Source organism: Siphateles boraxobius, unplaced genomic scaffold, assembly GCF_051911475.1.
Source record: "Siphateles boraxobius isolate OS27281-9 unplaced genomic scaffold, OSU_SipBor_1 9, whole genome shotgun sequence".
NCBI classification, from domain to species: Eukaryota; Metazoa; Chordata; class Actinopteri; order Cypriniformes; family Leuciscidae; genus Siphateles; species Siphateles boraxobius.
This window is the reverse complement of record NW_027509219.1, coordinates 16578484-16594893: the sequence shown is the minus strand read 5'-3', so window position 1 is coordinate 16594893 and position 16410 is coordinate 16578484. Positions and strand designations below refer to the sequence as shown.

The following is a 16410-nucleotide window of genomic DNA, read 5'->3' as shown; positions in this document are numbered from 1 at the left end:
GTCAATCACCATCCTACTTTAACACTCACATCACTCATGCTAATTCATACTCTGGATAAAGTTTACACAACCCTGACTCATTCTGACTAAATGTTAGATCTACGGGCTCATTTTTCTGAAAAAGGCCAGAGATTCACACCAAGGTCTCCATGAATGGAAATCAAATGATTCCAGACTCCACGTTAAGAAAAGTAGCTTGGTTAAGATTAATTGGCAAACACTGCCAAATCATTCTCTGCTCAAAAGCATTATGCCATCACTGAGACTGTAGACTGTCTACACGGCAGAGACCTGAAAGAAGCCTGGCTAATATTTCATCATGATAAAATGGTAAAACTGTTTTCTCACCATACTCATATAAACCCTAAAATGTGAGTCAGACTATAACATTTTTCATGTTATATAGTATTTTCCTCTGACATTCCACGATTAATGTGTCTTTGACCATGTGATGAAATTGGTTTCTAGTTAAATTAGATGTTTTTAATTTAAATTTTTTTTTTTTTTTTTGGTTTTCAGTATTTTTATCCTATTTGATTAAGATAATATATATATATATATATATATATATATATATATATATATATATATATATATATATATATATATATATATATATATATAATATTAATATTATTTGAATAATTTCAAGTCATCCTACAGCCCCCTTTCCCGAGTTTCCTGGGGCCCCTAGTTGTTTCAGGTCCCCCTGGTTGAGAACCAATGATCTAAGGGCATTAATAGCCTGAAATTTTGTTAGGCATTTTTGGGTAATAATCTTCATTCTTTCATAATCTTGTGTAAGAATGAATATTCATAACACAGGTTCATATGTTATGGGTAGTGCCTCTCTGTTTGCCATATATTCCCGAAACGGCAATACAACCATAGACAACGGAAAGATTACGTATGAATACTAAACACTTATGATATGAATAACAGCTAAACTGCTAAATGCCCAAATTTAAAAGTCAATGAATATTTATAACACCGAAAACGTTCTACACAAAACCTGCAGAAAACTGCTAAGTACCTTAGCAGACCTGTTTTTTTTACCTGTGGAAAAGCTTCTCACTGATCCTGGTCCAAATCTATCATAACTGTCATGAGCACCTTCCCATCTTCACATAAAATGTTAATTAAGGAAAGTACGGAGGGCTCTGTGACTGCACAGAGCTAGATTCTGTGGGTACTGTGGTCTTTGTGTTTGTGTGTGTGTGTGTGTGTGTGTGTGTGTGTGTGTGTGTGTGCGTGTGTGTGTGTGTGTGTGTGTGTGTGTGTGTGTGTGTCTGTGAGGCTCATGCGGCTTGATAAACACAGAGGACGTGTATGTAGTTGCCATGGATATCTGTCTCACCTCAGGCTGTATCGCTTTGAATACAGGAGCATCCATCAAAGTAATCTGACTCTGCAAAATAAAAGCTACAATGTTAAACTGACAACAATTTCAAGCTTCAAAGAAATAGCTCACTCAAAAATAAAAAAATCTTTCATAATTTAATAATCTTAAATTGTTCCAAGCCTCTATGACATTTTTTCTTGTGTAGAACACAAAATGAGATGTTTAGGCAGCTCTTTTCCATACAGTAAGATCAAATGGATATCAGTGTCAGCTGTGGTGACCATTTCAATAAATGGGAAAAAAGTAAATAATAATAATAATTGTTGGGTGAAATATTACGCAGGGCACTTAAAAGAAACAGCAAGTAATTTTTAGCATTTTTACTTGCTAGTTTTCGTCAGTGATTATCTCGTGTGAATTTACAGTTTTAAATATATTCTACAGAAGTATTATTGACTTTTTTTAGGTTTTTTTTTGTTTGCAGTGGAAAAAGTTACTTAAAGCACCTTTAATAGAGCATAGTGGGTTTCTATAATTATAAAAAAAGCCATATCAAATGAATAGGTAATTAAATACTTGCCTTGAGTTGACTATAATTATGGGATGGAAAGTTGAAATTTACCATTGTTAATATTTTCCATTGTGCACTTAAAGTCAGAGTTAGAATTGACATGAATAAGTGTGAGCAATGGTCTGATATGCTGAGGAAGTCTGATAAGTATTTAAATTAATAAATAAATTAATAATAAATACTAAAATGTGTTGCCCTAGTTTCAAATCACTGCCGTTTCTATGCCAAACCCTCCCTGAGTGGCACGAAAATTTGTTTTATTTTTTCAAACTTATCTCTATAAATGTCAACTATCAACTAGTGTTAAAATCAACCAAAAGTAATGCATTGTTTCCCTACAACCCTAAACTCAAACCATCTACCTGGATTTTAAGTATAATTTTAAAACAACATTCAACCTCAAAAGACACCGAACATAAGCTTTGTGTGAGGAACAGACTGAAGTTTAGGTATATATTAAGTGATAAACCTTCTCTCTGTATCGGTCAATGAGAGTTAAATTGGTAGGGCTTTTAGCACCCCTAGTGGTCATTTCACATTGATAATGCAGCAATTCGTACCTACAGAAACTTAATTAACAGTAAAGAAAATACATATCTATGCGTAGCTGTGTTTTTTTTCTCTCATGAGACCAGGTCTGAACTGGAGTATTTACTGTATAAACTTACAGCAAACTCCTCAGGTGTCACTTTGAGCATGTCAAACACCACCGCGTCAAAGCTCTTGGCAGAGTCCAAGCTCCGTCCATCCAGGGACTCAGAACTACTGCTGTCCTGCAAACACAGGAGGAAGACAGTTAGGCAGGAAAGGGAGAGAAAAACTGGACATAAAATCACGGATGATATTTGCTTCACCAATAAAATCCATATGGACAAAGAGCCACGGCCAGATGCACTCTTCCTGTGGACATTTAATCAGTTTAATTACCATTGTCCATTTGAACTACTTTATTCCATTTGATTATTCAGCCCACATGGTAAAAGTGAATCAGAATGCAACCACACCACTTTATTAACAGGCAATGAGCCAATCCAATCTATATGATAATTAAAGCCATACAAAAATAGACCACATAACAAAGGACTGAGAAGGAAAGATACAGTCACTATGGAAAGAACGATTTCTCCTCTGCAAATGATCCTGACAGATCCCCTTTGAAGTCTTCCCATTCCTTCCAGTTTAATATCCGTACTGATGTAAAATCTCAGTCTTATCTTCTCAGTGTCTTATCTGTTCTGCGTGCACCCTTAATTGCTAGCAGATTCGTTAATGCCCTCGTTTCTGGTTATTACAAACGCAGTACATACCATTCAAAAGTTTGGAGTAAGATTTTTTTTTTTTTTGGAAGAAATGACTGTTATACAGCAAGTATGCATTCAATTAAATTGAAAGTTGACAGTGACATTATGTTACTGAAACTATTTCAAATAAATGATGTTCTTTTGAAAATTCTATTCATCAAAGAATCATTTTCCACAAAAAAAAAAATCAGTTTCCACAAAAAAAAGCTGCACAACCGTTTTTAATATTGATAATAATAAAAAAAAGTTTCTTGGGCACCAAATCAACATATTAGTATCATGTGACACTGGAGAAATTATTGCTAAAAATGTATCAGCTTTGCCATCACAGGAAGAATTTACATTTAATATAGATATTAAATGTAAAAAAAAATTCACAATCTTACTGTGTTACAAAGAAAAAATGAGGCATAATGCACCAAGACTGCAATTAAACTCCTAACTGGCCGATTCGTTTGGGCTAGATCAATCTGAGATAAACAGTGTTGAAAAATCTTTTAGTATGCCCCCTGTCCCAGCACAGAAAACCTCTGGCTTTACATTTGTTTAACCTCTTACCTTATGAAACTGTGTCAGTCTGCTTCACAAAAATAAATGTGTCACATCTACTTAACTATCGCTGACTCTGTAAAAAAGTTTCAGTTCACACAGCATGACAATGACATAACACTGTCTCACTGGAGCAGCTTCCTGTCAGTGTGCATTTGAACACATCAGCACTGATGGACCAACAAGCTGCTATTTCTCCGATCTGATTCCCTTTAGTAAGCCAATATCAAGTGATCTACCTTGAGCGCCGCACACAACACTCAGTTCAGACTAAACCACACACCCACCCAGCGTTGAACAATCACATGCATCGCGAAGCTTTAATGATCATCTGCAATAAATCTCTCATCTATAATCCATTATGCACAATTTAATGTTCAGTTAACTGATTGCCTTATTTGCCGGTCTTTTTGATATTAATCCTGGCAATAAAAAAAAAGATAAGACTATATATCACAGCTATGTAAAAAAAAAAAAAAAGGTTGCCAGGTCAAAAGGTTTAGATAAATTAAGAAAGCTTCCACTGTCAAAATTAAGCATACATTAAAGCTGGTAAAAGAATGGGATGTGTTTTAGTACCTGTGTGTGGCGAGAGGTGATGCTGACGCTGGCAGGAAGTCCATTCCTCCTGTACATGCTCTCAGTCAGAAGAGAAGACCCAGATCACAGCCGACCTCAGCTGCTCACCGCCACACACGACCTCTCGGCCATCCCTGCAACACACATATTTCACCTTATTTTATGCCCAACTTGGTGTACTTGGCTATTTGGAATGATTTTGATTTTGTTTTATTAACCCTATTAAATAGAAATTGTGACTTCAGAAGAAAACTGTTTTTTTACTGTCATAATTATGATAACACAGTATTACTCTATTTGGGATCTGCTCATTCTGTGGAGCAATGCATAATATAGCCAGAAGAGGGAGGACGTCGCCACAAATGCAGCCTCTCTCCCCTCAACATGACTCCTGGATCTGCCCTACATTCAGTCAGCCAGCCATTTCTTGTTCGAATGAGCCACATACATATCATAGCCATATAATGAAAAGACCCTGCAGTGCTGCTCTCCTCTGTACTATTAAATGAAATGATTCAGTCTGTATGGTCAAACGCAGTCCAGAATTGAAGTGCACGGGTAACAAGAAATATCTACGGATTTTTGCTTTGGTTGTGCTTCAGGAACCAAATTTAAAATTTTAAATGGCCACCAAACATTTGACTAAACATGTTTACAGTGCAAAAGTAAACAAATCTGTCATTTAAAAAAGGTTTTAAATGTATTAAAGTGATCCAAAACTGCATAGGGCCAGCAATATGCTGAAAAACATGATGTAGATTAAAAAGACTGATCAACTGTATGTTTTGTGAAATCAACTGCATAAGTTAACATTATATCCTGTTCAAACCACTGGGAGACTTGTAGATGTGTTAAAGTTTTTATATTTGAATTTTATTTTTTATATATTATATTTGTATTATTTGCATTTAGCATTGATTTCAGAAGAGCACGGCAAAGGTGGGAGCAGGTCATTGATTTGCAAGACACAAGTAAGTCTCAGGTCTTTGCTTTCAATTCTCGAGTCAAGACAGTCAAGTCCCAAGTCAAGTCCAAGTCATGCGACTTGAGTCCACATACCTGCAGTAATTAAAAATAAATGAAAAATGTTTTTTTTCTTTCTTTTTTGCCACGGATCTGACGCACGCACATCCTATTCTCTCACAACTGACATTCATTTTTAACTCATTGTGTGTCTTTATCCATTCAAGCGGGAAAGGAAAGAGAACTCAATGTGGTGCTGGCACGCTGAAACAACATGCTGTGCGAGTGTTTCAGGTGTTTGTTCACAGAGAGTTGCTTCACAGACAACATGCCAATCAATTTGAGTTATTTTTTTTTGCGTCTTAAACTTGATTGGTTTAATGGCACTTGAATGAATGGCAAAGTGATCATATACTGTAGCACAGCCAAAGGATGACAGAAAAAATGGATGCTACTAATCCTAAACGAAAAACAAATCATCGCAAAATTAATTTTGACAGGCCTACGAACTTCTTTTAAGGGGTCAAAATATCATAAATTTTTTATTTGTACTAAAATCTACTTATAATTGTTAGTCAGAGTTTTTGTACTAAACATGTAGGTTTTTCATGACCATTTAGTTTCAAAACAAGTGACTAGAAAAAAAACACTAATACAATTTGTACAGATTTTCATACCCATTTTGTTCTGCCAGATCTTTCACATGGCTAATATCTGCATGGTAGTGTTGGTGAAGGCCATCCCAAGTGGCAGATCTGTAGAAAAACTGAAAGAGAAAGAGAGACAACAGAAAGACTTCAAGGTTGATTTCCTCCATTACAGACAAATTCAAACAAACACTTGTGAGGAATCAAGTCATGCAATTGCAAACGTGGAAAAAATGTACTATAGTGTTTCAAAGTTAAAATACACCCGCCAGAGGTGTGGATACACTTGCTGTTTACCTGAGAGCAGCAGCATTTAACTAACGTAATCGAGTGTGAAAAATTCAGTCAATACTGTTAAAACTGTTTGGACAACCGTCCACAGGAATGCCTGTATTTGTTTATTTGGCTGTATTTGTCCACATGACTTGAATGTGCATGCCTAATGACATTAAGTAGACATACTGTAGCTTTACTAGTGTTCAAAAGAGTGGGGTTGTTAAGATTTCTCAATGTTTTTTTAGAGACGACTCCTATGCTCTCCAAGGCTTTTTTTAAAATCAAAAATACAGTAAAAACAGTAATTTTATTACAATTTATAACCCTTTTCTATGTTAATACTATGTAGCGAATTATGTGCCATAATTAAACAAACAAATACAGCATTTTGCAAACAAACTCGATCTGCTTTGCAAAGGAAAACTCGACTCGCAAACAAACTCGATCTGCTTTGCAAAGGAAAACTCGACTCACAAACAAACAGAAAGCAATGTTCAAGTACAAAGATCAATTTGTGCGGAAATGCAGTGGAGTAACAAATATGTATTGTGTTTTGCAAATATAAATAAATGAGCCTAGACAATATTTCACAAATAAATACAAACCATCCTACAAATTGCATGTAACATTTGAACAAATACCAAATCTAGTGCATACACTTGCATATCTGTCTGTTTTGATTGTGAGATACTTGGCTTTTTATGAGATCTCTCAGCTCGATTTTCTCACAAATGTGTCCAGGCAGATTTTCTCACAAATGCGTCCAGGCAGATTTTCTCACAAATGTAGTTGAGCAACTTCCTCTTCTAAAGTAGATGGCGCTAAGATACGGGATTAATTTAGCGCTAGTCTCCCGGGAGAAGCACTGATTTGAAACGTGTGCTTGCCTTTGCCCACAGCTGAGGAAAATGAGTGGTGAACAGGTGAGTTTCTATCTTACTGTATCTATAATTTAGCTTTTTGAGGTTTTCTTTTGCAAAATGTTATTACATATCTAGACAGAAATCCACATTAGTACTAATGGCGCTTTTCCACTGCATAGCAATTTATAACAAACAGAATATATTTTACAAACACAGCACAAAAATCTGCATCTTACCTTATAATACACACTCAGGAGATACTCACAACCGGCGCAACGTCATAGAATGTCTCTGAACAGATTCACACTCACTTTTAGGGGAAAATAAACTAGACTTCCCATTGACTTCAATACAAAATAGCGTCACAAAACAGCGTCCGTACACAGCCGACAGGCGTGAATAACTTAAGAAATCACTAAGATTAAACATGTCAAGTAAGTATATGTCCACCCTGCCTGCCATAGAGCATGAAAGATGCATCAACAAACAGAACAGTGGCCAGAAGTGTCTTACCCGGACATTTACTCGTAGTCGTACCTCATCGAGTAACCATGGTAAGCCAGTGAATGATTTTACTTCGTTTTTGATAATTAACATCTTTAAATATATGTATATTATATATATATATATATTAGAAGATACATTATAATGTATATTATGACCCCACTGGGTGGGGTTCTTACAACAATTTGACACTGGGAGAATGAAGGGACATGTTTTTAAATTGACCAAATTAAGTTTGTTGATGCATCTTTCATGCTCTATGGCAGGCAGGGTGGACATATAATTATTTGACATGTTTAATCTTTGATTTCTCTAGTTATTCACGCCTGTCAGCTGTGTACGGACGTTGTTTTGTGACGCTATTTTGTATTGAAGTCAATGGGAAGTCTAGTTTATTTTCCCCTAAAAAGGGGCGGTGACGAGTTCTCGGATATGCCGGTAGTAGTTCCCGGATATGCCTTCGGTTAATGCGTATTTTCAACCATAAATTTCAACCATCATTTCAGCATACCTAAGATTACAAGTGGTAAGTGTTGGTGTATTATATTGCATATTATATATATAATATCATATTATAACTGTATTTTTTTATTAAACCAGGGCCTATCAAAACAGCATACCCCTTTATAAACTGTATTTTTTATTAAACCAGGGGCTTTAAAACAGCATACCCCTGTAGAAACTGTATTTGTATTAAACCAGGGGCTATCAAAACAGCATAACCTTCACAAACACTGGTGCGGTTTTGACAAAGTAGGCTACATTGACAGACCCTGCTATAAAACTCAACTTCCGGTATGCTATTCTGACAAAGTATGCTACATTGACAGAACACTGGTTCACAAAGAAAGCAAAAACACAAGACGCGGGCAGTGGAATGGGAGGAAACGCAAGGTCTCGAGGCGCGTTTAAGTTGAACTTATGTTAACTTGAGCGTTGCGTTTTTAGTTTTTGTGTGAGCAGCCCCTTAATGCATCTGTATTTAGTTTTTCACCGATGACTGAGTCACATTCATTAAATGAGTGTCAAATGAGTTCTGAGATGTTGGTCCTCAACCAGCATAGTCAAGTCACCAACTCTATGCGAGATCAGCTTTTGATATATGGATTTCTAGTTTTTAAATTCATAAAACCATATTCGACCACATATAAAAACGAAATAATCTTTAGAGTAATTATATTAAGGTGGAAGGTGTTCTTAAAATGAGCGACACAGCTGTCGGCAGGGGGTTCCCCCTAGTTCCCTGCAGCCATGCCTACAGGCAGAAACTTAAATCTGCCAAGCCTGTAGTAAGGACTGTAAGGAGATGGATCAACAAAGCAGAGTGGGAATTACAAGCCTGTTTCGAGAGCAGCAATTAAAGTGTTTTTGAAGCTGCTGCCACTGATCTGGATGAGCTCACAGATTGTCACAACATACATCAGTTTCTGTGAGAAAGTACTTATTTAACATACAACAATGACAAAACATGGTTCACAGCGAAACTCAGACAGCTTCGACAGGCCAAAGAAGATCCCTATAGGAATCGGGACAAATCTTCTACAATCACTGACAAAAGATTAGAGTGGCTAAGAGGAGCTACTCTAAAAAGCCAACAATCCTGCTTCAGTGTGGAAAGGCCTGAAAGACTAACTACAAGACTCCATTCCCCAACTCTGCAGGGAATCAACAACAGGGTGATGACCTGAATGAGTGCAGATTTTAAAATCTCAATCTCACACCCAAAACCCACTCTGAGGGTCTCTCTGCACAACCATCAACCCCTCCTCCCGCACCCCCACTCTCCCCCCTATGAAGAGGATGTGTTTCAGGAAACAGAAGACAAGGGCACTGTTTACACCTGGTATTAAAAGGCATTTTGGTTGATCGGATCACAAGAAGACGAGGGAGACACCTTGTTTACACCAAGGGTTTTAATCCGTCTCTTTTGTCCACTTTCGACCGCTTCTGTCCTGATTTCTTCGATGAGGGGATTTCTCAGGACCTACAATGCATGAGACAATCACATTGACTTCATTGTGAAAAAGGCCCAGAGGTTCAACTTCATTCGCCAGCTGAGTAAGTTCAATTTGCCACCGGTGCTGCTGATGCAGTTCTACTCAGCCTGTCCTCTGCACTTCAATAAATCTGGTCTGTCTCAGCTACAAAATCAGAAGAACAGAGGACGGTTCAGACTGCTGGGAGGATTATCGCACACACGCGCACACACGCACACACACACTCTCTCACTCCAGTCTTCAGTGTCACATGATCCTTCAGAAATCATTCTTATCTACTGATTTAGAAATATTTCTTATTATTATCAATGTTGAGTCAGCACAAAAGCTGTGCTGCTTAGAATTTTTTTGGAAACTACATTTTTGCAGGATTCATTGAGGAGGAGACGTCAAATAGTGCAATGTTACTTACAATGCATCTTACCACGGTAACCATAGAAACAGACTGTAACTACAATACAACGCAACTAATAAGATAACATCAGCTAAAGAATAACCTACAAAACATTTTGGATTGTTGTTTGGTGGAACACTTACTTGCAGGTAAGGTAACTTTCTTGATGCAATAAACAGAATTAAAGATTTGTTTTGAATATTAGCCTAAATGTTGCTTCAGATTAGGTATTTAAAAGATAATGTACACATCTGTTAGTCATTATAACTAAATAAACTATGACAGGGAATTCAGGACCATGACATGAAGTAGAGGGGTCTTGAAGGCGGAAAAAAAAAATAAAAAAATTTGAACTTGATATTTCTCCCCAAAATATAAATAATGTTTGTTGAAATTTTACCAAAATTTCCTAATTATATTAGATTAGCTTAAGCTTCTGATAACAAAAACCCCATAGCATCATAAGTTGCCATTGACAATGGTCAAATACACAGTTTTTCACCACTCAATACTGCATTTCAGAATCAAGTATGGCATTACACTAAAATCACTAGAGCCTAAATTCTAGACTCTTTTATTTTAGCTTAGACATTTCATTCATATGTTCTGTTTATTTATCTGGAATTATCCCTCTGCGTAATTGAATTTGATTGCTGTTTTTGACATACATACATACACCATCAGAGACTTTCCAGTCTGAGAAAAAAAAATCCAGATTTTGCAGGCGCTATGAAAAATATAAAGCTAAAACCCAAATTCTCAATTCAAACAGATGTTTCTAAACATAATGACAGCGGATGAAATCCTCAAAGTGTTTGAAGACACCATGCAGGTTTCAGTGAAGATGGAGTATGAGCTGGGAGTGTAGACAGAGCAGCGCCTCAGGGAAATGGGTGTCCGCAGTGTTTGGGAAACCTTAGATCTAGAGTGCTACTACGATACTGACAGCTTCCAACCGGCTTCTACACAGACCTGGTTGAATCAGCATAATGGCCAGTGGGGACTGATCCTGGCAGAAGAACGAGACCTTAATCACGCTCAATCAGACGACACCAAGAAGTCAGAAGATGAACACTTTGAAGAAAAGAAAAGCAAAATACTCAACTCATCACCAGAAGAAAGATCAGCAACAGCTGCTGTTTTAAAAGAAACATCAAGCAATAAGCATCCCGAGAAAGTAATGTGCAAAAGCCAAGTTCAGAGGACATCCTCAGACACGTCTCTAACATATACAGAACTGAGTGACCCATGTGCCATCATGTCACGCCTATCAAAGTGTCTCCAACTCCCTCTGACCCACAAAAAAATGCAAAGCATGACCATGAAGAACTTCTTGAAAATGTCCCAGATCTCACTGGTGGTGGAGAAAAACTACAGAATTCCCACTGAAACGCCTTCTGCATTTTTGATGATAAATGTGCTCAGCATAAGCAGTGAGCTGGAAAAGATGGACCGGCTGTGCAAAGACCTAGGCTTAAAACCAAAGGAAATGTCAATACAAACTATTTTTGAAGCCTGTAGTGGTCATGTGGACATCTTCAACTCATAATTCCCTATCATGTTTTTACCTTCTAATCAATAAAAGTGCCAAAAAGATAATTTGTAAGTTATTCTAACTTCAGTAACTATAACAATAGGGATGCACCGATGTAAACATTTTGGCCGATACCGATAATTCTCTATATTTGAAAGCCGATAACCGATATATTGACAGATAAATCTAAATCCAAAATGGTATAGTTTTTGAGAGCCTGATTAGTGAAAAAAAACGGATGTCTCACAATTAAAAGCCATGTGTCAAGCACTTCAACATAAATCAAACATATACAGTACAGTAGCCTAGTTTGAATCAGTGTAAGTTTTAAAAATTAATTTTACACTACTATGGACAACTTTACTTATAAAAAAAAAATATTGCCTTACAAATAAATAAAACAATGCCTAAATAATGCAAACAAGTCATTGGACAGCATACTTGTGAATAAAGTCAATTATTTATCAGCTTCAAGATATCAGAAAAAATTTCTTATTGGATTGATAATGATAACAATAAAAATGTTATCATATTTTAACATATATATATACGATAAATAATTGATCATTATGGTCATGATAAGATACCATTAGACATGATTAAATAGTTGCCATATAGGGATCTATCAGCCTTCATTTCGGTTTCGGCCGATATATGTTATGATATATTATATCATAACATATATCGGCCGAAACCCTATGTCTAATGGTAGATCGATAGATCGATAGATAGATAGATATTGTATGATAAATAGAAGTCCCTATTACCGGTATTGCAATAATTATTATTAGGCTAATATATAACTAGGCCTGTCACAATCATGAATATTGTGCTGACGATTAATTACAAACAAAAAAAAAGTTACAGACAACATAACAATATAATATAAACGCATACGTTACAAACAAAATAATAACATCAAGCGCATTATTCTGTATTACGTCTATAAAAGACAAAAATAAAAATACTCAACAAAGCTCAAATAACCATCTTAGAAAAAAATATATTAAAACAAATAAAAATTGTTCTTGGAAACAATATTGTTCCCTAAAGACTGATTTTGTGATTTTGCCCCGTTTCATCTGAGACACATTCAGACATCTATAGTTTCTATGGCAACAGAAAGAGCTGTAATGTGTGCACTGTTCATATTTTTTATATTATACACATGATGGCAGAGCAGTCTGCAGGCAACAATCTGCCACATTGGATGTCCGACATGTTCAACATTGCCAATGTTTCTTGTCTCTGACTCCAGAGAACCTGCAGTATTGTACAGTACATCACTCTTCTCTAGTAGCAAGAGTATGAATCTCAACAATATAATACATTTATTTCATGTGACAGGCAGTGACTTACAGTGCATTCAAGGTATTAATTTGATCTATATCAGTGCTCCCTGGGAATTGAACTCATGACCTTGTCAATACTAGTGCTGTGCTCTACCAGTCAAGCTACACAAAAACTCTATGATCTAAAACAAACAGAAAACATGGGTTGCTCCTGAAACAACAACAGATTTTCTCATCATCACTTGCAGTAGACAGCAGATTCCACGGAGGCGTAACAAACAACGACATATAGTATAGCAGATTATTTCGCTTCACTAGCACAATCTTGAAGGTTTGCCATCAATTCCAGTACGGGAGCAATACACAGCAATTTAAAGAAATGGATGTGGAGGTTAAGAAAAAAAATATCTACTAGGGTAAATGTTGATTTGAGATAGTAGAGCTAAATGAACTTCACTGGTAAATTACATTTACAAATAACACAGTCACACCACTATTTGATGAAAAGATAACATTGTCAATGTTGTTAAATAAGTAAGATAAGTACAATAAGTAAAGTGGAGAGAACTAAATGCAATAAATAAACATGAGGTACCAGACAATTTAAATGCAAATGGAATATATTAAGTCTGCAAGCTCTGCAGAAGTAAATTTGACATTCATAACTCATCTAAAGTCATTACGATTTACCTTTAACAGATAAGTATAATATTTAACAATACATAATCAGTTTCATGCCATTTCTTACTATTTAAGAATACAAGAATACACCCAAAAGGTATGTAACAAACCTTTCTGGACTATGTGTATTTGAACCACTATATAATACAAATTTTATTTACAGCTATTTGTATAACTTAGAAAAAATTTTTTGGATCATTCTACTTAACTCTGCTACTGACAAACAATATCGGTAGTGTAGTGGTTCTCAACATGGGGCCGGGGCCCACAAGAGGGCTTCAGCAAACTTTCAAAGGGGCCACAGGATGACTATTATTATTGTTGTTGCATTACATTAATCTTAAGCTATGGTTAATTAATTGAACTACAGTATATTAACACTCGCCTAGTTCCTTTTTATAAAAAAAAGTTGAAAACAAGCAGATTTGTCATAATTACAGCCGAAATATTGGAGAAAATCTCTTAGCTTATATAGGAGGCCTTTGAATTAAGATCCATTGCTGGAGAATGTGTTTAGTGACATATTTTATTAGCCTTAACAAAAAGACAGAAATGCAGTGTGTGCCAAAAAGGTGCATATGGGAAATTTGCAACTTTTGTTAATTTGTTTATATTTTCCCAGAAAAAAAACGAAAATATTAATATAATAAAATAATCCACACACACAAACTAGATAACACACTGTGTGTGTTTACTTCCGATGCCATTACTTCAGAAATCATTCTGCCATCGCTAGATAATGAATTGCCAGGCAGCAAATCAATTTTAGTTGAACATATAGAACTTAAATTGTATGTTGCTTTTTTAATATTCTAATAATAATTTGCTATATTGAGGCTAATCACTCATCACAAATTACTATAATCTATTTGTAAAACTTACATAACCTAGATCTATAATTATAATATGTACCTTGGACTTGGACCTTGCCAATGTGAAAGTAGAACTACTGTAAATGCAGGTGCTTTCCAAAGTCAAGGCACTCTCTCCAGGACAAAACATCAGCCACGTAAACAAACACAGTAGGATGGTTCTTTTTGAAAATACCATAAAATAAATAAAATAAAATAAAAAGCCTATTTTATCAGAATCACAGAGAACAGTTTCAGGGAGAATTTTATTGGTTAAGCTGTCTGCCATAATGTCAGTTACTGTATTGTTGTGATTATCCTTCTCATTCATATCTATAATAGTTGTTTTAAAATATCACAGTGCTGGTCTAACTGGCAGAGCATAATTCTAAATATTGATGAGCCACCACATGAGAAATATCTTATTCCATCCTCCAGTTTGCATAAGACATCAAATAAAAGAGTATCCTTACAGCAAAATGGCATCATAACATCTGAACAAAATACCGAGCATCCTGCATAAGCACGTTGTTTTAGATGTAATGGCGTCATGCATCATATAAACAGTGTGGTACCCAGCTGGAGACAGGCAGACGACCGCCCGTGACGCAACGCCATCCCTGCTGCTACCGTTTTCATTTAGGGCTTCATCTTCTATACAGACAGAGATACAGATGCCAACGGCACGTACAATACAACTCACCTGTCAATGGAAATACGCCACTGTCCTCTTCCGCGGTTGAGATGCACGCGCGGCTCAACGCAAAGCGTATGTGTCTGTACTGCAGCACGACCTAAAGGACACAAAAATCCAATTTGAAAGGATTCCCTCTCATCCACTGGACTAGTTAAGCCTATCTCAGTTATTCTACTCCATAATATATGGACGTTGTCCTGGCAAAGCTGCGTGTTTTTAACAGGTATGATGTCAAACACTGAGGGCAGTCCTGTAGACACGATGCAGCCGCCGCTTGGTGGAGATGCGGGTCATTTGCCAACAGCTGGGCATCGACATCAGGAAGTGCTGCACGTTTGATAGACAGAAGCTTTGACCAATCGCGTAGCGTCAGGCCAGGGTCCGCCTACTATAATTGAATAACCAATCATTAATTAGGTCAATATGTCTCTTTATTTTGTGCGTTGGAAATATTTTTATTTTAAAAGGTGACATATTTTTTATTTATTTTTCCCTTGAAGAAATGTAGTGTTTGTTATTCATTTTTGAAGGAATAGAGGTATTTTTTTGATTTTTCAAATGATTTTTATTGTGAGATATTGTATTTGCTATTTTTGACTGCGCCTATAAGCTTTATAATCTTTAAAAGTTTACTTTAAAAGTTTTATCATTAAGCCTATACGTTTTTCTGATTCCACAAAGAGTTTTAAGAATTATATACATTTGGCCATATGCACTGGTTTTCACTTAGACTTTTTATTTATGTTTATTTTCAGGTGAAGTGACATTTTATTTATGTATATAAAACGTGATTTCGGACTTTGAATTATAGATATGTCCCTGCATAAAAAAAATAATATATATATATATATATATATATATATATATATATATATATATATATATATATATATATATATAAGCATCTTATGGTGGCCAGTCTGGATTTTGGAACATGGCAGCTGGTTTGTTACTGGTCCAATGTGGTTTGCCAGCTCTAACCAGATCAAGGTTTACCAGGTCAATGTTGTCCCCACCTGCTGGTAGTCCATCTGATCATTCATCTAGATCAGTTTAACACACCATTGAGTCAAGACAAAGGTCCCCTCAAGGACAATAAATTGTAGATTTCAATTGCATTGAATTTTGACACTTACATAGGTCTTTTAAAATGTATTCATTTACAATACTCATACAACGTAATCCTTTTAATATATTTAAATTAAAAAAGTTTAAACTTTGAAAATTAGAATATCAAAAAGTTGTATAGCATTATTGAAAAGTGAATGTTTTATTCCAAAATCAATATGCATGGGGTTTATTAAGTGGATACTGTAATTGCAAAGCTTCAGCATATTATTATTGCTATTTTAATTAACAGCCCTTTTTC

At 35.8% G+C, this 16410-nt stretch overlaps 2 protein-coding genes across 3 annotated transcripts in view; one reads left to right on the top strand and one right to left on the bottom strand.

Moving 5' to 3' along the window:
- The window catches only part of ralgps1 (Ral GEF with PH domain and SH3 binding motif 1), a 138828-nt gene extending 123406 nt beyond the window's left edge, over window positions 1-15422 (bottom strand). Inside the window, exons 1-6 of one of the 2 annotated variants that reach the window (XM_077222845.1) lie at window positions 15044-15422; window positions 14406-14526; window positions 5983-6071; window positions 4343-4476; window positions 2582-2686; window positions 1358-1408 (exon numbers count right to left, since the gene is read on the bottom strand). In XM_077222845.1, coding sequence (XP_077078960.1) covers window positions 1358-1408; window positions 2582-2686; window positions 4343-4399 — 213 coding nt within the window. In that variant the 5' untranslated portion in view covers window positions 4400-4476; window positions 5983-6071; window positions 14406-14526; window positions 15044-15422. The remainder of the gene's footprint in view (window positions 1-1357; window positions 1409-2581; window positions 2687-4342; window positions 4477-5982; window positions 6072-14405; window positions 14527-15043) is intronic. The other variant, XM_077222844.1, reaches the window with a different exon arrangement.
- On the top strand, window positions 10774-11535 carry LOC143732621 (uncharacterized). Its single transcript, XM_077223895.1, is given in 1 exon segment — window positions 10774-11535. A coding segment is annotated over 1 exon segment (762 nt).
- Window positions 15423-16410: the final 988 nt, after the last annotated feature.